We start from the raw sequence: 23,227 nt of genomic DNA on the forward strand, positions 1-23,227 counted from the left end.
GCAGGGCAGAGCACTATGCCATTCCCCCCTTCTCAGCTAGCAGGTGATCCCTTAAGGACTTTATGTCATTAGTGTAAGCCAGTGCAGCCCCTAGTCTGCTCTAACTCATGCCAGGACAGGCACACTGATTCAGAGAACTAGAATCAGCTCCCAAATAATCCCCCAACTTCCCTGTGCTAAGAAGATCTCTGTGAAGGACAGAAAATCTCTTTTTAAAAGATAAATTAACAATTGAACATGCTCTTAAGCTAAGGCACTATTAATAACAGCAACTTATACTGATTGGTGGCCTCTGTCTTTTACGTTTTATTTTCCCCTCATTTTCCACATGGTGTCCCTGACCATTCCTGCTCCCCAAGAGGTAAGACCGTTCCTCCAGCATGCTCCTGATTGTTATTTTTAGCAGAGGAACTAATAGTGAGAATGACACAGGAATCAGCAGTGGAAAGAGGCCAGCAAGTGAAGTATCCGGTCGTAAAAGCCAGCACAGAATGTTTGCAATAAAATATCTGTACGCAGGGAAAAAAGCAGCATGGGACACAAAGCAGAGCAGTGAGCGATGAAAAGTGACGTCTGACACAGATGCGGGGCGGGTAAGCATTCCTCCCAATTCAATAACAAGCTGTGGCACCTCTAGCTCATCTTCCATTGAAGGAGCTCACACACTCCAATGAATTAAGCCCCATAAGAATCCTTTGAATGACCCCTGATCCCAGTTTACAGATGTGGAAACTGAGGCACAGAGCAGTTAAGCCCATGGTCACAAAGACAGTCAATGGCAGAACCAAGTCCAACACCCCTCCTCCCCCCGACGAGTCAGAAGGTGGCTCTTGTGGCACAGTGGTTCATGGGGTATTTCTGCCATCTGACAGGGACCAGTTGCAAGTGGCTGATCAAATTCAATTCAGCAATAGATTAGAAACAGAGCAGGGGAGCAGTGTTCCTGAAAATTACAACCCATGGGATGCCCTGCTCTTTATACACTACGCAGGGGCCAGCTGGCTGGCAGTACACAGTGTCCAGTGGTGAGGCTTCGTTTGGGGAGGAAGGACAATCTAATGACTATGGCACAGAGTGGAGATTCAGGAGACATGGGCTATAATCTCAATCATTAGACAACTTGCTACCTGCCTCATCTCATTGCCTTCAAATGAGGATAATATCACCTCAGCTCAACACCTGTAAATCCTTGGAAGGCGCAGGCGATATGAGAGCAAGGTGTAATGATCTAGGGGAGTTAAAAGATTTCTAGGCCCTGGGGCTAGGAGCTTTGGAGCTGGTGTCCTGCTGATGGCATATCAGTAACTGGGGAAGGGGCATCAGGCACCCCACCACCATGGCATGGGGGTCCCCCTACCTTAATGGCATCAGCAAAGGAAAACAGCAATCAAACAGTGATGGAGAGAGAAGGCTCGTGGGTAACAATGAGAAACAGATAGAAAGAGTGTGAGGAGCTCAATGAGAAAGGAAACTATTTTGTCTTTGGCGGCAGCAGCGGGACCTTATGAACTGCAGGATGTTTTGCTCCGAAATATGTGCTTGTTTCAACAGAGCTCGTGAAACACAATTCCCAGTGCAGGTTGCAGTGCCTCACTGCGGGGGAGAGCAGAGAGAGACTTACGATGTCGGTGGCGTTGACGTCCGCGCTCATGCTCAGAAGGCTGGTGCACACGTCCAGCTGGCCGGTCAGAGCAGCGAGGTGCAGAGGGGTTTGCTTGGTCTGCCCGAGAAGAAAAGCCAAACACACTTCAGCAAATGCCAGCTTCCCCCAAGGAAGCAACACGAGATCAGGAGAGAGGGCAGTCCTGTAGGTATCCGAGTACACGTGGATGCCTGCTCTGGGGCAGAGACTGCTTTTGGCCTTTTAAAGCCTACGGGTGTGTCTTCACTAGGAAAAGAGGCATTTTCTTACCACGTGTTAGCTGACACACGGTAAGGTCCTACTGAAGGTGAGGCAGTTTGTAGTTTCCACCCGTTCGCAGACTGAGGTGAAGGCTCTGGAGGAGCTTAGGGTTTGTACCTCAACCTGCTAACACACGTGAAAGCTACGCATTGCCTTGTCTCCACGAGGATTTACCTTGTGTTCGTTACCTCATGTTGCTAACAATGCTCCTTTTTCCCCAGTGAAGACGAGGTCTAGGATTTAACAGAGGGATGTTAGCATGTGCTAATAAACACCTTTGAAGAACCTGGTGTATTCAAGACCCCCTGCCTTTAACACATGCTAACCCAGTCAGTTTCAAGCCAGGGTCGGCCTTATGGGGGGGTAACATGGGCAACCACCTACAGCTCTGTGGTCGGGGGGTGCCACGGTCAAGAGGCCAGGAGGGAGGCAGGCCTGGGGCGTGAAGCTGCAGAAGGGAGCTTGAATTTGATCTCAATGGGGGGAGAGGCAGCAGGGCTGAGGGGCATTGGGGGGTGGGGGCGAGAAGCCCAGGGAAGTAGTGGGATCAGAGGGGCTGCGGGGCTGGGTGGGGAGGCTGGGGAAGCAGTGGGGGCCAGGATGCCAAAATACAAGTTCACCCAGGATGCCATTTTCCCAAAGGCCAGTGCTGATAAAATTCCAGAGTGTCCGTGGCTTTAACCCAACCAATTTAGCACGTGTTAAAGGCAGGGGGCCTTGACTTGTTTCCAACATGTTAGCACCTTCTGTCCTGGTCCACACAAAGCTCAAGCAACCAAGAAGGCCGTTCACCCTGATGACATCTCATCCACTTGGGACGCTTAAAGTGAAGCATCTCGGAGAGTCCCCACACACTTTCTCATACTGTGGATAAGATTCTGTGTTGAGCTTCTCAGAGGCACAGCTCAGAACTCACAGCCCAGGGGGAGGAAGGTCTCCTGTGACTTTAAGCCACCTCCATATCCTGGGCTGCTGCAAGGAATAGAGAGACTCCCAGCACAACAGCCATGGGAGCCAGTCTAAGCCATTTCCCCAGCTGACACTGGGCCATCGCACTGCCTAGAGTCTCCTCAGCACTGTGTCCTGTGGGACCACCCTTGACACATCCCTCTGGCTCCCAGACCTGCCTCTTGCACACAGGATCGGCTTTAGGCCTATTCCACCAATTCCCCCGAATCCGGCCCCGTGCCTAAGAGGGCTCAACACCCAGTGCAAATCCCTTTCCTGGTTAGAGGCACCTTTTTAATTTTTATTTACCTCGCGGTGCTCCGGGTCTTCAGTGGCACTTCAGTGGTGGGTCCTTCGCTCACTCCAGGTCTTTGGCGGCACTTCGGCGGCGGGTCCTTCGCTTGCTCTGGGTCTTCGGCGGCATTTCAGCAGCGGGTCCTTCAGTGCCACCGAAGAAGACCTGGAGTGAAGGACCCGTCGCCGAAGACTCGGAGCACTGCTCAGTGAGTACAAGCCCCATGTGATTTTTTACGTTTTTTTTTTTAGTCATCTCTGCCAGGGCCCCGTCGAAACTGTTCGAATTGTGCCCTGCACTTCCTAAAGTCGGCCCTGCTTGCACACCTCCTATGACAGGGTTTGCGAGTGGGGGATCCTCCTCGGAAGGCAGCCTTACAATGGTCTTCCACAGTGCCTGCACCAGGGGACTGCTCCCCCAGCCAGATAGGGGACTTTTAGGGGCCCTTTACTCCACTCTGGCCCTTTTACCACAGGTGTGTGTGTGTGTGTGTGTGTGTCTGTGTGTGTGTATAGCTGATACATTTGTTCCTAACAGCCGCTAGCTTCGCAGCCCTTATTTTGGTAACTGCCCCTGCCCTCGAGGAGCCTTGACAGAGGTTCACATTATTGACATTCTAAACTTATCCTGAGCACCCCAGTGGTTGGCCTTGGGAAGGAAGCAGGCTTGGCTGGTGGTACGATCAAGGCCCTTTCGCTGTTTTTATGTAGCTCTGTGCCTTCTCACCGCTGGGCTTGCTCAACCGAGCCATTTATTTACTAGCTGAAAACTTGAACAAATATTCCTAATGAGATGTAAGCTGTGATTGAAGTTGGGTCGGCAAAGGGCAGAAGGCGAGAATTTGGGCCGTTAGTATCTAACTGAAGCCCCGTGAGGAGAACTTTTAATGGGATCCCTCAGAGGCTCATGATTGGGTTTACTTTTGTCCTTACTATGTAAGTCTTACAGAAGGGTTTCATGTCCATCCGTGCACCTGCACCCAAAACCTGTTTGGGTCAGACTGATAACGTCTGTTTCTGAATCAGCATTAGCAGCCCTTTGGGTTTCCACTGCTTAAAAATTTGTCTTTTTCTTTTAAAATTGCCCTGACATCTGGCAGTTTTTTGTTTGGTTTCAGCCAGTCACAGAGTTTGGGCCTAGAAAGCTGGTCCCTTACAGCTTTCTTTGCCACTATTGTTATTTATTAATAGTATAGTATGGTGACACCTAGAGGCCTCCATCAGAGATCGGTGTCCCATGGTGCTAGGTGCTGTACGCATATATCAAAGAGATGCTCCGTGTCCCAAAATTGCTTAACAGTCTATGCACATGGCATGACACAACAGGGAATAAACCAAATAAAGGAGCAGAGGACAGGGTGAACAGTGAGTCAATAATGGTGAGCATAAGTAGCTACAATCTAATACAAACTAATCTGATACAGCCTAAACATTATCTGCGTACTGGTCCAATCCCTCCAACTCTGAAGGCTGCTCACTGTGTGACATTTCACTTGGCAGTCGTCTCCACTCAGAAAGCCACCTTAGTAGCCAAACTCCTACCCACATGCAGTTTGGTTATGCCTATAAGCCACTCCTTACCAGGGTCATAGCATCAATGCTGGCCAGGTGAGTCTCCACGAGGAGCTTGACTAAATGGTTGTAGCCGTTCTGAGCGCTGAGGTGAAGAGGTGTCAGGCCCAACTTCGTCTTGGCATTGACGAAGGCCTTGTGCCACAGCAGGACGTCTGCAATCTGGTCATGGCCATTCTCTGCAGCCAGGTGCAAAGCTGCTTTCCCGTGCTGCAAACAAAGCCACAAAGCTAGCTGCTGTGGTTACACAGGGAATCAGAAAATCAGAGAGATGAGCTGCTGGAACCATGGATTTTAATAACTTCCCACTAGCAGGGCCTTCCTGTGTGCTCCGGACACTATAAATACTCTGCCACGAAACCATTGCTGTGTGACTATTTTTGGCCATAGTCAAAGCAGTCAAGCAAGTGTTGTGTGTGTCTATGTAAAGGCATAAATGATAAGAAGAAGAATAGTCAAGTGGTTAGGGTGCTAGATAGTACTTGGGAGACCTTGGTTCAAGACCCTGCTCTACCAAAAACTTCCTGTATGACCTTAGGCAAGTTACTTACTTTCTTTAGATACATCTACATAGCAATGAGTCTCAGAGCCTAGATCACCTGACTTGGGTTTATACTGTGGAGCTAAAAATAGCAGTGCAGAGATTTGAGCTCAGGCTGAAACCCAGCAAGGGGAGAGGGTCTCAAAGCCTGGGCCAGATCATCTCCATTGCTACTTTTAGCCCAACAGTGTGAGTCCTAAGAGTGAGTCAGTTGATCCAGATTGAGAGTCTTGCTCCCATGGGTTTGTTTTGCAGTGTAGACATACCCTTTGCATCTCAGTTCCCTACCTGTAAAATGGGGATAATAGCAGTGCCCTACTTCAGAGGGAGTTGTGATGTGCTCAGATACGAGAGCGATGGGAACCATGTAAGTATCTAAGGCTTGGTCTACACAGGGCGGTGGGGTGGGAATCGATCTAAGTTACGCAACCTCAGTTACATGAATAACGTAGCTGAAGTCGACGTACTTAGATCTACTTACCATGGTGTCTTCACTGCGGTAAGTTGTTGCCTGACGCTCTCCCGTCAACTCCGCCTGTGCCTCTCGCCCTGGGGGAGTACCGGAGTCGATAGGAGAGTGCTCGGTGGTCGATTTATCATGTCTGCACTAGATGCAATAAATCGACCCCCGCTGGATCGATCGCTGCCCGTTGATCCAGACGGTAATGTAGACAAGCCCTTAGGTAGATACTGCCCTCCAATGGCTGGACTCCACAGAGCACATAGAACTTACTACTACTAGCAGCTGAAGGAGCTTTCTTTTAGATCAAATGCTAGAAGCCTGTGCTTCTGGAGTTGCAGGATATGGGTTCTAGTCCCCACTACCCAGGTGTCAGTGTTTGTGTGGTCACTGTGTGGTGTATGCAGCATATGAAATTCTTGTAGTAGCTTTACTGCACCAAGAAAGAGTTTTAATACCCTCTCTGGCCAGAACAGTACGAAACCAAACAGAGATTTGCCTGCAGAGTAACAATCCCTATATTTGTATATAGCATCATAGGTATCCCGTGTGTTATAGACCATGTCTCTGCCCCAAGGAGCTTACAAACTAGTCTGAAAGCACAGCTAGCTGGTAAAGGGTAGAGGAGACAGTGGCCGGAACGATGGCCACATAGTTTTTCCAGGCAGAGCAAATCATCTATGGTATTTGCTTCACCTGTTTCTTGTTCATTGTATTGGAAAAAAGTTTATTTCTTGACTGGTACGGGATATAGATTGCTCCCCTGGGTGGGCGACTCTGGAAAGGCTTCTTGGGAGATGGGAGTTCTAAAGCAGTGGGGGTTATGAACAAGCCAACGAGCTATGTGTATTTGACCTCAGAGATACCACCATGCTCCTCCAGTCACTTTACGCTCGAATACGCAAGAATAAAGAATAAAGTATCTTCATGTAAACACTGCATAACTAACAGATGAAACACAACACATGAAACCTTTAATAATAACACCCCTAACCAGGGAAACCTTGGAAGAGACTAGCTGCAGATGTATGTGAATTCAGAAGACATCATTACACAGTAGTTGAGGACAATTTTCCCAGGTATGTAGAAATAATGTAGTTGGAAGACATAACATGTTGCAGAGTTATTGAGAAAATGAGGTTCACTTCTGCTCATTTCGGTATTCCAGAACAACTACTGACAGAGAATGGACCACAATTCACTGCAGCAGAACATAAATTGTTCCCAATGAAATATGATTTTGATCCTGTTACTAGCAGCCCACATTACTCGCAAGTGAAGAAGAGACTGAGAGAGTAGAACAGACAGCCAAAAAATTCCTACAGCAGAAAGATCCATTCCTTGCTTTTCTGACTTACAGAACATCATCAATAGCAACTACTGGATATAGTCCAGCACAGCTTGTAACGTTATTGATATAAACTGGGACCATACAGAACATGGGTTGGAAACAAGGTCCTGTAGTGGCACCAGATCTTATGTAAAAGGGGTCATATAAGGTGTCTAAGACCAGGTTACGGGTTACTGGTTATGATTATACTGTCTGTATGTCTGTATCATTTTGTAGTTGAAGTTATGAATATTGGCTGTATACTGTCTACATTTCAAACTTGTGCTGTGTTACTGGGAAAGATCCCAGACAAGTGGGTGTCAGCTCTGCTTAGCCTGCTTGATGGCCCATTAAGGACCATCAGCTACACAATTGACCCATTGAGAGGAGGCAGATACGCCTTGTGACTCAGCAAGATGTGCAGAAACTGGCCCATGTGACTGCAGACTCCATTTTGCTGTAACTTTCCACAGTAAGAACAAAGAGGTTCTTACACCTGAAAAAGCCTATATAAGGCTGATGCTTCATCTCCATCTTGTCTTCGATCCTGCTTCTTACCTCTGGAGGGACTTTGCTACAAACTGAAGCTCTGCACAAAGGACTGAGTGACCCATCCCAGCAGGGGATGTTCCAGAGACTTGATTTAAACCTGCAGTTTACCCCACCACTGCTACAAGCCTGAACTAAGAACTTTGCCATTACTGTATGTAATTGATTCCATTTAACCAATTCTAGCTCTATCTCTATCTTTTTTCCTTTTATGAATAAACCTTTAGATTTTAGATTATAAAGGATTGGCAACAGCATGATTTGTGGGTCAGATCTGATGTGTATATTGACCTGGGTCTGGCGCTTGGTCCTTTGGGATCGAGAGAACCTTTTTCTTGTACTGGGGTGTTGGTTTTCATAACCATTCATCCCCAGGATGAGTGGCACTGGTGGTGATACTGGGAGACTGGAGTGTCCAAGGAAATTACTTGTGTGACTTGTGGTTAGCCAGTGGGGTGAAACCGAAGTCATTTTTGTCTGGCTGGTTTGGTTTGCCATAGAGGTGGAAAAACCCCAGCCTTGGGCTGTGACTGCCGTGTTTGAGCAATTGGTCCTGAACTGGCACTCTCAGTTGGGTCCTGCCAGAACCGCATCATCACACAGCTCTTGATGGGAAGACAACTCAGAACTACTGTTCCAACTTTGGAAAATAATCTGTCTCCAAAGTGGCAAGACATGAAGAGAGTAGCCAAATCAGATAAAAAGCCTAAAAGGAAACAGTCATGGGATAAGAGGGAAGGTCCTCTCATGGATCAGTAACTGGTTAAAAGACAGGAAACAAAAGGAGAGAGATAAATAGCATTGTCTACCAAGGATCTGTGCTGTTCAATGTATTGATAAATGATCTGGAAAAATGGGCAAACAGTGAAGTGGCAAAATTTGCAGATGACACAAAATTACCCAAGATAGTTAAGTCCAAAGCTGACTGTAAAGATTTACAAAAGGATCTCACAAAACTGGGTGCCTGGGCAACAGAATGGCAGATGAAATTCGATGTTGGTAAATGCAAAATAATGCACATTGGAAAACATAATCCCATTTATACAAACACAGTGATGGGGTCTGAATTAGCTGTTACCACTCAAGAAAGAGAATTTGGAATCATTGTGGATAGCTCTCTGAAAACATCTGCTCGGTGTGCTTCAGCAGCAGACAAAAAGGCTAACAATGTTAGGTACCATTATGAAATGGATAGATAATAACAGACAAAATATAATAGTGCCACTGTATAAATCCATAGTTTGCTCCCACCTTGAATACTGCGTGCAGTTCTGGTTATCCCGTCTCAAATATACATATATTAGAATTGGAAAAAGTACAGAGAAAGGCATGAAAAATGATGAGGGGTATGAAACAGCTTCCCTACTAGTAGAAATGGAAAAGACTGGGATTGTTCAGCTTGGAAAAGAGACGACTGAGGAGGGATATGACAGAGGTCTATAAAATCGTGACTGGTGTGGAGAAAGTGAATAACACAAGAACCAGAAGTCACCTGATGAAAATAAGTAGCAGGTTTAAAGCAAAAGGAAGTACTTCTTCACACAATGCACAGCCAACCTGTGGAACTTGTTGCCAGGGCATGTAGTGAAGGCCAACAGTATAGCTAGGTTGAAAAAAGAATTACATAAGTTCATGGAGGATAGGTCCATCAGTGGCCATTAGCCAAGATAATCAAGGATGCAACCCCATGCTCTGGGTGTCCCTAAGTTTCTGATGCTGGGACTGGATGACAGCGGATGGATCACCTGATAATTGCCCTATTCTGTTCATTCCTTCTCAAGGCACTGGCCACTGTTGGAAGACAGGAAACTGGGCTAGATGGACCACTGGTTTGACTTTTACAACAGACGTCACTCAGTTACAGAACAGCTAGTCTAGAGCCCGGTGATTGCGTTTGTGTCAAATTGGATGGAGAAAAAGGATGGACAACTCCAGCTGTCATGAAGAAAAAGAATTCAGTGCCCAGATCATGTATGATTGAGGCTAACACTGGAGAGCTCAATGGAAACCACTAAGAGCTACAGTTTGTTCCTCAGAAAGAACAATCAACAGAGCAAACTCTACACATGAAGGATGAAGAACAAGAAGACAATGACTCAAGGATTCTGGACTGACCACAGCCAGTCGTTGCAACTACAGGGTTTGAGTTGTGTAGTTAGAAAACCAGTACATTTCAGAGAAATGGAACAGACTGAAACTTTCTGAACTTCAAAGACAGCATGATAGTGTAAATATTGTAAGGGGTAGGTGTGACAGGTTGGATCACAGTAACCCTCTTGGGAGCTGCCACTTGATGTGCCAAGACTACTTTTACCCCTGCTTTCCCTGCCAGCTCAGGACTCCAGCACCCTGTCTTGCTGAGCCAGACATGCCTGTCTGCTCCAACACAGACCCAGGGTCTGAATTACTTGCCCCAAACCTGTAGGTTTACCTGAAAGCAGCTAACAGAGGTGTTCCTGTCTTTAACACTCAAATGCCCAAATAAATCTGTTTTACCCTGTATAAAACTTATGCAGGGTAAACTCATAAATTGTTCGCCCTCTATAACACTGATAGAGAGATATGCACAGTTGTTTGCTCCCCCAGGTATTAATACATACTCTGAGTTAATTAATAAGTAAACAATGATTTTATTAAATACAGAAAGTAGGATTTAAGTGGTTCCAAGCAGTAACAGACACAACAAAGTAAGTCACCAAGCAAAATAAAATAAAATGCGCAAATCTATGTCTAATCAAACTGAATACATATAATCTCACCCTCAGAGATGCTTCAGTAAGTTTTTTCCACAGACTGGACACCTTCCAGGCTTAGGCACAATTCTTTCCCCTGGTACAGCTCTTGTTCCAGCTCAGGGGGTAGCTAGGGGATTCCTCATGATGGCTCCTCCACTCTGTTCTGTTCCACCCCTTTATATATCTTTTGCATAAGGTGGGAATCCTTTGTTCCTCTGGGTTTCCACCCCCCCTCACTGGAAAAGCACCAGGTTAAAGGTGGATTCCAGTTCATGTGACATGATCACATGTCACTGTAAGACCCCAAGCCTTCATTCCTCCCAGCCTGACTCACAAGAAGGCTTGCCTGCAAACAGAGCCATCTAGTCAATTGTCCTGGTTGATGGGAGCCATTAAGATTCCAAACCACCATTAACGGCCCACACTTTGCATAATTACAATAGGCCCTCAGAGTTATATTTCATATTTCTAGTTTCAGATACAAGAGTGATACCTTTATAAAAATAGGATGAACACACTCAGTAGACAATAAGTTTTGTAATGATACCTTACAAGAGACCTTTTGCATGAAGCATAATTACATTATATTCACTCATTATCAATTTTTTATAAAATCATATAGACTGTAACATCACAGTAGGAACGTAGAACTTAAAGGGAGAGATGTAATGGAATGCTAAACTGTATTATACTGTGTGTAAAATACCTTTTTAAAGCTCACCTCAGCCATATCTCCTTCTCACACAGCCCCTGCACACACACAGAGTACCACGTCCCCTCTGAGAACTAGGGTTGTGGTGATACCAAGAAGGCGGCAGTCTCCTACCTCATCGAAGACATCGACACGAGCGTGGTGCTGGAGGAGGATCTTCACTATCGCTGTGTGTCCTCGCTCTGCTGCCACCAGCAACGGGGAGCAGTCATTCTAGAGAAGGGAGGGAGAGACGGGGTCTGCTTAGCTCTTTGTCCCTTCCCTGCTATTATCACAGCCCTGGAGAGTCAGCACTCTCTGAGGTTCAGAAATGCTATTAATTCAGTGGTGGTGAAAGGTGCCGGACTAGCAGCCCCAGTGACAGAAGCGCCATGTAGTGACATGAAGGGTACAGCACAGACAATGGCAGCACCAGTTTCCTCACACACCTTCCTTGCCGATGCGTTCTGGAGGGACCCACCTCTGGCAGTCATATGGTACCTCAATCTCAGCATCCAGTAAGTCTCCGCCCTCTCTTCTGGGATGGTTGTCAGTTAACACCAGCTGTGCTGGTGGCTCTATGACATGGCCACCCATCTCCTCAGAAGGGGACTGAGGCCACCAGCTCAATCCATGTCGGCCAAAGAGCCAGCAGATGGCATTGACTCTTCACCACTGCCCACCCAGCCTAGGGGCAAATGAGTCCACAGCCCATTACCATCCTCTTGGGTCCGCCCTCCTCCCACAACCTTTCCAAGCCAATACACCACCAGAGACTTCTTTATTTCAGTGGTTAAAGGTCAAACTGGTGAACTGGGGCATATGGCTCCTTTGGGTGCAGAGGATCTGGGATTTCTGAGTAGTAAGTGTTAGGAGCTGAGTATCACAGGGGAATGGTCCAAGCGGACTCAAGGACTGGGGTTCACCTCTTGTTAACCTGCCAGGCAAAAACAGAGGGGGCATAGCCTGGAGGAGAGTGCTTGGGTGGCTGACAGGCCGGTGTTGTTAGGGAACTTACAAGCCAGACTCCCGCATGCTGCAGGCAGTGGGTAAGCAGGGGACTCAAAGCACTGGATACCCCAAGAAACATCCCATGGAACTATAGCATAAAGAGTTGAGTCAAGGCCCCATGTGGTTATCTATGGTTGGTGGGTATGGTTCTCTCTGCTGACTAGTGAATATAGTGTGCCACTCACGTAGCTGGGAAGGATTTAGCATCATAAGGGCATGCTGGCTATTTACCATTTCCCAGTCCAATCAAAGTTAAAGGTGAGGAAGGGTACAAGGTCTAGATTTTTGCACTCCCTTACCTAGCTTACATTGCAATTGAACTCTCCTGAGCTAAGCTTTATTCTGGTCATTGCTCCTGCTGGGGAAATGATCTCCTCAGAGATGCAAGGATGAGGTCCCAGCCCAGAACAGGAATACCTTGGCTTGCTTGTTAATGGTCTGCTGCATTCGGCTGGTACTAATGTGCTTAAGCATCTCCAGCAGGACATCCGCATTGCCCACACGGGCACAGTAATGCAGAGGGGTCTCAAGGGACTGCAACACAGAAACAACCAAAGGGACTTTGAGAAACCTCTCTCCATCCATCCCATTAGCCTGAACAACTTTGCCACCCACCCAGTCAAGAGTAAGGAGAACTTTTGGGGACGCCTTAAAAATGAATGTCCTGCCTGTTATGCATACACCAGGAAGGGAAAGGTTTGCTCTGGGGTCCTTAACCAAAACTCTTTCCTCTCCACTATGGTGCAGCATGCTTTGCACCTGTTGTTTCTCCAGTTGACGTGCTCCACCTCAGAGGGGGCTGCGCTTCTGTGGTGCGGTGCATCTATAATGGGGGAAGTGCTTTGGGATCCATCCGGATGCACACAAATATAAATGTATGTCATAAACATACAGCTTTGTTTGTAACTATTTTCTAAAGTCTGAAGCTAAGCCAAGCCGTATCCAAGCGACTGCGTGGGGGCTTGTTTTCAAGAGAGCTAAGCACATAAGCTGCTTTAACAAGGACAGTGGCACTTTTGCCAATAACTCCCCATGCGGCCCACTGAGAAGATGACCCTTCTGCCAGGAACCTTCAGGACAAACAGGACACAGAATGAACTCCAGCTTCATAGGTCTGAGAAAACCCATGCCCCCGACTTTGCTAACTTTGAAGTTCCGATCAGTCTGTTGGAATGAGCTTGGCAGATGGTCCATATGCCTATAACAACAACAGTGATGGCGTACATCCATTGAGCCTGTTTCCCCTAGGGACCCCAGGCTCATACGTACCAGTCGCGTGGTACGGGAGATGTTGGCATCGTACTCCATGAGCATGGCAATGATCTTGGTCTCCTCCTCCTCAAAGTGGACCATGTCCTTCTTCACTGCAGCAGCCAGGTGGAGAGGTGTCTCCCCTGCCTGTGAAAGGGTACGAGCCAAAACACAACAAAGCAGCATGTTCACCCAGTGCCTCTGATTGTGCTATCATGCAGCGCTGTTCTGTAACCACTCAGGTACAGAGCCTGGGCAAGCACAGGAAACCATGCCCTGCAAACAAGGAAATCTGGCCAGCTTCCTCCGATTCTTCCCTATTCATCTACAGCTCCCCTGCATGGAGGCTTCTGTCAGTTTATCCGACCCTGTGTTCAAGGCTTTCCCATGCTCACGAGTGCTAGCCAAAACCAGACTTTTTCCTTGCTATGTCACTGATGCCTCCACAGAAGGACTGCAGCCCAGCAGGAGTTTGCCCTTCTGCCTCAAGCCTTCCAACGAGCTCACTATGAATGTAGGAGTTGATCCGCTGTTGTAGGGTCTGATCCAAAGCCCACAGATGTCAATGAGAGTCTTTCCATTGACATTGGATCATGACCAGAGCACAGTTTGGTGAGGAGAAGAGAGGGGACAAGAAAGGATGGGACATTTTCTGGGCAGAGTGTGGCAGTTTGGGAGGACCCAGACCCTAGAAGTGGTTTCTAGGACCACCACTGAAAAGCAGCTTTCTGTTCCACATCTTCCAGCCTAGGAAGGGACTGGACATCCCAATGGAGGATAGCAATGGGAAGGAAGCCTTCAGAGGACATGGAGGGTCCTACAAATAAAGCCATCTTACAATGCCACTTGCTAATTGAGTTGATGCTCAGTTTATCAGCCTAGTCCCATGGCCTTATCTATCACGCTGTGGGTGGGCACAGGGTGCTTGTTGCCATTCTCGCCCGGTGCCCATCAGACGAACAGGGACTCTGCCATGTAGCCCTCTACCTCGCCATAGGAAAGGGTCACTGATCAAATGTGAGCGCCTCCAGTTCTCCCCATGAGAGGGTGACAAGTTTGAGAGGTGTTTGTGTGGCTTAGTTAGGAGGGGTTCATTTCCCCTTGCCATGTCACCCTGCACCCTCCCTCTCCCCATTTACATAGCATGCTCTGTTTCACATGTCCAGACATTCAGGCATGGGCCTGTCTCACATGCAGGCCACTCCCTTTACTCCGGTCACCTTGTTTTCCTGGTTGACGCAGGCGGCGGCCTCTGCATGGCTTTTCTCCGTGGCCAGGTAGTTGAGGATCTCCTTCACCACGGGCAAGTGGCAGTGCTGCACTGCAATGTGTAGGGGGCACTCTCCAGCCTGCTGGCAGGATAGGGACATTGAGATGGGTGGCTGCCTTGCCTCCAGGGCTGTCTCTGGTACTGCACACGCCATCTCCCACCACAATATAAAACAATCTCCTCCCATCTCATCCTCTTTCCCTCTCTCCACCCAGAAATGAATGAACGTGCCAGGCGTGGAGACAGTTGACCCAGCCACATGCTGAGAACCATCCCTCAAGCCTGACTCTAAACTCCACCCTATTCAGCCTCTGCATTTCTAGCCCGAATAAGGCTAAAGGGGATAAACCACCCCCTTCCTTTAAGCTCTCAGTTCCCTTCAGGCATCCACTGACAGTGCAGAGTCATATGGCTCAAGTGTGTGCCATAGAGGTTGTTCTGTGAATGGTGTCCTGCATGGTACAGAAATTCTAAGGACTCTGCCTGAAATTTAAGGTCCTTTGAGTTTCAGGATCATTGTCTATGACTCTGCCCCACAGGGCTGAGCAATCAATAGTATGAACACGTTACTGAGTATATACAAGGGATTTCCTATTGGCTCCACACCCAAGCGTTCCGGAGGATTGGTCTCTGCTACATCAGCCTTTCTAGCTGTGAAGCAGTAAAAGTGACCTGTAAAACAAATCAACTCAAAATATTGGGCTAATGCCCCTTTTAAAAAACACACACAAATCTTTGTGAGGGAAAGAGGAATCCTGAATAGTCCCCCAAGCTCCCTTATTTATTTTTTACACAGGTTTTGTCTGCCCCTCAAGACTCTGTGGTGACTGGACAGCTACAGAAATGATCACGTCACAAGAGTCAAGAGAGTAAAGTTGAGCAATCAAGAGGGGGAGAGACTGTTTGAAAGTCTTTTCTGGTTTGTTTTTGACAGCAGCTCTTTCTATTCAATAGCTAATTAACCATCTGGAGAAACGCAGTCTTAGTTAAATATCCACCTCCCGCCACCTGTTCAATTGCATCACAGAGAACATGCTCTGAAAGGCTGAAGAGATATTTCCAGCAAAATCAAGGAGCAGCCGCACTGACACTCATAATATTTCTAAGGTTAAAAACAGACACTAAAAAGCAAAAGCCCAACCCTTTCAGGCTGCCTTTCTAACCAGAGAGAAACCAAAAGGGCACAAACCCAAGGACTACGAACCTTTCTAGGTCATCTTTCTCCATGAACCAGAAGGCAGTTGTGTGCATTTGGTTTTGGGGTGAATTTTAATGCTCCTGCAAATGGGGGCCAGAGGACACTGGCAAAAGCTGAGCCTAGCAGGGCAAGCAGGACCAAGCTTCCTGCCCACCCAGCTTTGCACTTCCATCATCCAGCCCTGCGGTCTCCCCAGATCAGACACTGCTCATTGAAACAAGTCTGACCCAGCTGTGTGGAGGGGAGCTACAGAGCTGAGTGGGAGACCAGCGAGCTCATTGAAACACTTAAAACCTAATTCCTGTGTGAGCCCAGCTAGCCAGAAGAGACAGGCCAGTGTACTCACAGCTCACTTCATCACCTGGTTATTTTATTCGGCCTCATAACTGCTAAATAATGAGCAATCCGGGTTTGTTTGACAGATTGGTCTAACCCTTTGTGCATGTTAATGTTAAGACATATTTTAGTTCTGACATAAATCCCAATGGAATAAGACTGAGGTTGCAGAAACGATTATCACCGGCCCACTGTGGGCTGGTTGGTCCCAGCTGTTGGGGTGCACTGGAGCAAGTGCTCAGAACACATGCAGGTACTGGCTACTCCTGATGGGGCAATATATGGGACTTGGTGGGCCAACGGTCTGATCTGCTCTGGCAAGTCTTGTGTTCCTGGTCCTTCCCACAGAAGGTTCCTGGGACATATGGCAGAGACCGAGTGTGTCTTGGCTGCCTTGGGGGCCACGTACCTTGGACTGTGAGGTGAGCTCCCCACCTTCCTCAATCAGGGCCTTGATCATCCTCAGGTTGCCATGGCGAGCTGCGACGTGCATGGCCGTCTCGCCGTTCTGCAGCCAAAGCGCAGCATTGAAATGAGCGACTTGCCAGCAAGATCCAGCCCCTCCCTCTTTGCCCCCAGGAACGTGGCCATGTGCTTTACCTCTTGTTCCAAGTTGACATCGGCGCCACTCTTCAGCAATATCTCCGCCACCTTCTCCCCCTCGCGGATGCGGGCTGCGATGTGCAGAGGCGTCTCCTGGGCCTGAGGGAGACACAGACAAGGACTCAGAGCCCTGTGGAACAGTGTTGGCTTCTCTTATTACATCCACTCAACCTGAGCCTTCTTGCTGTCCGGCACCCTGCGTCATCGCTTACCCCTGTGCAAGGGGGTGCAGCATGGGGGCAACATGTTGCCCTTCTGATCGGGTAGGTTTCATACCCACCCAGCACACCGCGTGCAAAGCCGGGGGGAATCAGGCCTGGTATATTTCATACACTCCTCAGAGCCCATGATGTCAACGTCAGTCTCCCCTTACCTGGAGTCTTCTTAGCCTCTCCTAGCTCCAGTGTCCAGATTGATGCATAAATCCCTCCTGCCCCTACTCTAGGGCTGCCACCTTCAAACCTCATCCCACGGCACAAGGTCACTGAACCATGGGCAGAAATTTTCTGAATTTTGATTTTGTTTTGAGAAAATGTTCACATTCCCCTCCCCCTGCTCATTTTTTTATCCAGCCCTTGTTGTGATGATGTCACTGAAGAATTAGAGCATCATCACCACACCATGGCAGGACATCTCGCATCATGACACTGCAACAGTTTGGGAGATATTTTGGTGCAGAGTCCACAGTCAATTGCAGGGCATGGGAGTGCCACGTTGAAATCCAAACTGGTCCACAATAATCAGTCAACCCTTCCTTACACTCCCCTCAAGGCTCGAGGGAGTCATCATCAAGGTAGGAGGGGCTCTTTTCCCTTCTAAAACCCCAGATCTGGTGGGTTTGGTTTATATTTATATGATTTCACGTATCCAGAAGTCAAAGGTGAATGTATAAAGCTCTTACACCACCTGGAAACCAACCCAGTTAGCACTTTCTTTCCAAGATAAAACCTCCTAACTAGTAAGTAAATTGCAATTCTATTTTATTTGACAGGCTTTCAAACCACTAGGGATTTCTGTCACTATGAGGATCAGACTGATGTAGGTTAGCGTCATCTCGCTACCTGCAAGGTCCCCATGGCTACCTTGCTAGTTTCAGCCTGCTTTTTACAGCCTGGTTTCTGAGAGCTGCATGGATTAAACCAAAGAGAATCGCTACAAAACAGAAATTAGAGCTGGGCAAATTTTTTCAAGGAAAACTTTTTTTTTTTTAAGTGAAAAAATGTAGATTTAGGTCAACTGAAACATTTTGCAAATTTGTGTTGAATTTGCCCAATTGTTTTGGTCACAAAAAACAACAACAAAAATTTTCTGAAAAAGTTGAAATGTTTTGTTGGGACTTTTTTAAATGAAACATCCTGACTTTTCAATTCAAAACAACTTTCCCTTTTGAATCTTACTTCAATTCAATGTAAAGACATTTTTTTAAAGGTAAAAACCTGGAAAACAAAACTAAATGGAATTGTTTTCGATCTTTTGGTTTGGCCACTGAACTGAAAAATCAGTCCCAGCTCTGTCAGAGACGGCAAAGCTCTGTCTGGACCATGGCATGGCAGGATTGCTGCCTACGGCACCTGTGGACTAGATGACCCAAGAGATCCTTCCATCTCAAACTTGTAGGATTCCATATTCTTCAGTGCTTTGCAGAGGCTACTTTTAAATGTCTCCCATGTAGATTATTCACAGTATTGTCAGAATGAGAGACACACGGAGGCCAGTGACACCCAGAAACATCACAAGTAATTACACGGCCGTTATTAACAATTTTGTTATGCAGATAAACAATGCCACAAAACACTGAAATCCAGCAGCAGATAGATAGAGTTTTTTGCTTTATGACTGATCACACACATCTCCTGCTGAAGAACCCTGGAGCGTCAGTCATTATCTTTCCCATTATCATCTTCGTTGCCATCATAATTTGTGACTGTCATTCTGGTAGTGCCAGTGCTACCCCTTTGGGGGCCCTAAGCAGGAATATTTTGCCCCTTCAACACATACTAATAACTAATAGGGGCCCCATTGAGCTGCTTGGGGCCCTAAGCAATTGCTCAGTCTGTTTGTGCCTAGTGCCGGCTTTGTTTCCTGGCATCTCCTCATGTGTCTCTCTTGCTCCCAGCCAGCACACAGGCCTGACAACACCTTTTATCCTGAGTTATCCATACATCCACATCCCACTAATTTACGGGTGTCCCATTTCTCAGTAACTCCTCGCTTATTGTCATTAATATCTACATCAGTGAGTTACCATAGTAACTCGAGGTTATTACAAAATTCCCCAAAATGTTAGTTTCAGGTATCTTGCGGTATTAACTAGTACATTGTGGCATATTTTCCAGTCTGTTGCTGCATGGTTTCCCGAACCTTGGCCCTTAACACATCTTTTACTGTGATCTTGCACTGTATCGGCACCAGGTTATCTTTCAGGATAGTGGTGCCAACCTGTTTCAGGCCTAAGCCTTGTGCGGCTCAGCTGAATATTTTACAGGCCTCTAGACCGTGTGTCACAATACTAATGAATATGTATATTTCACCTCTATATCCCAAATATACTTACCAGTACTATCTTTTATTCTTGGCTATAAAGCCTCTGCCACTTCCCTTGGGAGAATATTCCACCTCCTCTAGCTCTCGCTCTTAGAGGCTTTGCTGTCACTGCTTGTTGTAAATCTCTAACAGCCTCCATCCCTCATAATCATTTACACCATGGCTAGCGGCTCCTGTGTCCACGGAAGTGGTGCTTAACTGATCTGTACAGCATCTTTCTATTTGTTCCAACATCATACAAATAAAAAGGAAAATTTCCAGCCCAGAGGAGCTGTCTGTACAGGTCCCATTAGCTTTATTGGGATAAACACTGATAACTCTCCCCCACCCCCAGCCAGCAACAATCCATCCCAGGGTGTCCCATTTCAGACAGGTTTCCCTTTGTGTGTTCAGGGCTCACACACCCCAGCTGGCGAGGGAAGGTGTCAGCCAGTCCCCACAGTTCAGGGTAGAGCCCAGGCACATTTCCCAGCTGTTCTTTCCCAGTGCAGAAAACGCTGCTGGCAGGTGGTGCTATTGTGCCACCTGGTGTGCGTTTGCTACAACACTACAACCCGGTTCAGAGGGAGCCTGGAGTAGCCTTCTGGTTTTCTAAAACCGATCAACGCCAATTGGATGCAGCAGAGCACTGTGTCAGTGAATGAAATCCTAGCTGAGCCCACAAAGATCCTGATCACTTGGCAGTCTGTACCCCTCTGAAATAGGTAAGAGCATCAAAAACACAACCCACTTGGGTGCTGGGGGGAATGGGAATACCACGGTATTGTTACAGTGGAGGAAGTAAGAAAGCAGCACTGATTGTGAAGGCAGGAACTAAAGTTACACAGCCTGCAAGGAAGAGTCACATTCCAAGTTTCACCCCTACCTTGCCTCCCTTGAGCTGGACCCGGGCCCCAAAGCCCAGAAGAGTCTGTACCACCAGCGGCTTGCAGTGTTGGGCAGCAATGTGCAGGGCCGTGTAGTTTTCTTTGGTTCGAGCATCCACTTCTGCTCCTCTCTGCAGCAGGGCCTTCACTACGGCTGCATGGCCCCATTTGGCTGCCGCATGCAAGCAGACCGCCCCATTCTGAAAGAGAGGCAACCAGTTCCCTTGGTGCTTGGATTTTCAACACTCGCTCACTACGCCCACTCTGACACCTTAACGTATGCGGAGTGAATCGGTTTGCCAGAGGGCTCGGGCATCATTTGTGCCATAGGAACTGGTACAAACATTCTGTGTAGCTGGGGCTGTGACAGACTCACATCCACTATGGATCAGGCATGAGATGGGGGACACAACACACATGGGTCAGGGGGTTACACTGGCTCTTTGTGGCTAAGAGAAGCAGAAATATAGAAGGCTAGGTGGGGAAACAAAGGGGGAATTATGAAAGTAATTTGGGGGTGACTGTCATCGAAATTTGGATGAAAGTTTGTGTTGAAATGAGAAAAACTTCTGCCAGTTCTGTAAATCAAGTCATGGTGATACTGAAATATTGCTCCTGGCACCCTTCTTATGCATGTGAGACACTCGGCAGCTTCCAGAGCTTGGCAGAAAAAGGCAGGGAAAATGTATGAAGAAGTGAACATTTTTCATTGGGTTTGAATTCTTCAGTGACATTTTCTCCTTTTCCCCAAAATATCACTTTGTTTGGGGGAGGGGTGTGTGGACAGCCAGAGGTGAACATATTTCCCCAACATTTAGTCTGTTTTATGCAAGGTTTATTGGGACTGGAAATGCAGTTTCAATAAAGCAGATGCAACTCCAGGCTACGAAGGCAGCTGGGAAGGAAAGATGCGGCAGTAAAGACTGTCAGCGTGGCTAATGGAAACAGTTTAATAAACAAGTTGCATTCCTATAGCATCTTGGGACTCAGGATCTCAGCCTGTTTTGGAAACAGTGAGTCTTATGTCATTCCCTAGGAGAAAGGTAGAAATTGTTATCCCCATTTCACAGATGGGGAAACTGAGGCAGATCACTATTAAATGACTTATGTGAAGCCACATAATTAGATCAGTGACAGCTGAGTGGAGACCTGCCACACAGACCACATATCTGATATATGGTGTCTGTCCCAGGCATGCTACTGTCTGGGATGGTTTATGAGACCATAAGTTGCTAGGCTGATAGGAAATAAACCTCTCATCTCAGATTTTACTTTTCCAGTTAGAAATGAAGGGGAGAAAGTAGTGGGGAAACTTCCACTCCCTCAATTTTTCCAGCAGGGGAAAATAATAAATAAGTGGGGAGAGGGGGGTCCTTCTATTGAAATTAAGCTTTTTAAAAATTTCTACCAATGTGACATTTTTGCATGAGGTAATGTCTTTTATTAGACAGCTTCTCTGGGGAGAGAGAGCAGTTTTTGAGCCACACAGAGCTCTTAATTATAGAATATTAGGGTTGGCAGGGACCTCAAGAGATCATCTAGTCCAACCCCCTGCTCAAAGCAGGACTAGTCCCCAAATGGCTTCCTCAAAGACTGAACTCACAACCCTGGGTTTAGCAAGCCAATGCTCAAACCACCAAGCTCTCCCTCCTCCCTTTGTCTTTAGGCCTGTTGGTCCCAGGATATTTGAGAGATGAGGATCTGAAGAAGAACTTTGTGTGGCTTCAAAGCGTGTCTCTTTCCCCAATAGAAGTTGGTCCCATAAAAGGTATGGCTTCGCATGCCTTATTTTTCTAATATCCTGGGACTGACACGGCTACATCACCACTGCATCTCCTTCAAGAACATTTTTGTTTTGGTTGAAAAGGTGTTTTCCATCCCCCCGAATCCAAGTTTCGGATGGACATTTTGGAGCAGCTCTAGCAGCAGACATCGGCCCTGCCTGACTCTCTGTGCTGGGTTACCTTATTTGGCATGTGCAGCAGGACTCCCTTCTTCAGAAAAGCCAGAGCGGTGTCCGGGTGCCCGTGCTCGGAGGCAATGTGCATGAGGGTGCTGCCGTCCTGCAGGGACCAAAGATGGGCAGCAAGTAAGGATGACAAGAATCTCTGGGCTCGGTAAGAATCTGGGTAAAGGTCCCAAAGGTGGAGTGGGTCAGATAAGGACCCTGCCTCCCATTCCCCTCCTAATGTTCCAGCCTCATGTCCCTCTGTCCCTCCAATTTCATCAGTACAGTATTCCTATCCCACAGCTGTCTCCTGCTGTCGCCTGCCACCTGTGCACGGAAATAGGCTTTTTCTGGTATATGGGACCTTCTGGGCTGCTGTTATAATGCACTGGCACTTGTGTTGCTTGTGACTGACATTACAATGAAGGCTGGGGGCCTACAGGCCACATGCTCATCACGGCTACAGTGGACACAGGCAGTGCTGAGGATAGAACAGAAAATCTGCTGAAACACTGGCCTCTCCCACTTGAGACGACAGCGAATCCTCATCAGCTGGCACTACGGCTTTTATCCACTCAATGGGCCACCACCAGAGGGCAGCACGCGCAGCCAGTATATTACTACGGAAGTGTCCCCACTTCACATTTCCACGTGGATTCCAGTTAGGGCCTTGCAACCTTTGTGCCCACAACCCAAATGTCTTTGAACAAACCAGCTCCCTGACAAAGAAATGCGCTTGCACTCCCCTGACTGAGAAAGCTGGCTAATACCTGGCCTATTCCTTGGCTTCAGACTTCATCTCCCAGCACTGCATGTGACTAGATATGCTGAGGCTGTGTGGCTCACAGCTAAGGCAACAAGGGCCTAATTTCCAAGCCAGTTTTGTCTAGCTCAAGATTGCGAGCAGCAACCAAACAGTGGACACAAGTCCTGGTCCTCTCTGGCCCATACGCTCAGCTGCTACTCAGAGGAACATTGTGTGTGGGTGCGTCTCTCACCTTAGTGCGAGCTAGCACATTGGAGTGGAACTTCTCCGCCAGCAACTCCACCACATTGGTGTGGCCTCTTTCTGCGGCGATGTGCAAGGGGGACCGGTCCATCTGCAACCATCAAAGAGAGCAGCGTTTCCAGAGAAGCAGTTGGAGCTGCCAGCATTTCTTTGCAAGTGTAATGTGTG

At 47.5% G+C, this 23,227-nt stretch overlaps 2 protein-coding genes across 4 annotated transcripts in view; both read right to left on the reverse strand.

The window, feature by feature from the left end:
* PTP4A3 (protein tyrosine phosphatase 4A3) overlaps positions 1 to 23,227 on the reverse strand; it is a 329,530-nt gene that overhangs the window by 60,833 nt on the left and 245,470 nt on the right. The gene's annotated exons all lie outside the window — the stretch shown is intronic.
* LOC116819767 (uncharacterized) overlaps positions 1 to 23,227 on the reverse strand; it is a 90,649-nt gene that overhangs the window by 30,667 nt on the left and 36,755 nt on the right. For all 3 annotated transcript variants that reach the window (XM_032771753.1, XM_032771752.1, XM_032771751.1), the window contains 11 exons: positions 23,049 to 23,150; positions 22,067 to 22,165; positions 20,102 to 20,302; positions 16,690 to 16,791; positions 16,499 to 16,597; positions 14,506 to 14,634; positions 13,304 to 13,432; positions 12,452 to 12,568; positions 11,159 to 11,257; positions 4,727 to 4,927; positions 1,622 to 1,720 (listed from right to left, as the gene is read on the reverse strand). In XM_032771753.1, coding sequence (XP_032627644.1) covers positions 1,622 to 1,720; positions 4,727 to 4,927; positions 11,159 to 11,257; positions 12,452 to 12,568; positions 13,304 to 13,432; positions 14,506 to 14,634; positions 16,499 to 16,597; positions 16,690 to 16,791; positions 20,102 to 20,302; positions 22,067 to 22,165; positions 23,049 to 23,150 — 1,377 coding nt within the window. The remainder of the gene's footprint in view (positions 1 to 1,621; positions 1,721 to 4,726; positions 4,928 to 11,158; positions 11,258 to 12,451; positions 12,569 to 13,303; positions 13,433 to 14,505; positions 14,635 to 16,498; positions 16,598 to 16,689; positions 16,792 to 20,101; positions 20,303 to 22,066; positions 22,166 to 23,048; positions 23,151 to 23,227) is intronic.

This window comes from Chelonoidis abingdonii, chromosome 2, assembly GCF_003597395.2.
Source record: "Chelonoidis abingdonii isolate Lonesome George chromosome 2, CheloAbing_2.0, whole genome shotgun sequence".
Classification (NCBI taxonomy): Eukaryota; Metazoa; Chordata; order Testudines; family Testudinidae; genus Chelonoidis; species Chelonoidis abingdonii.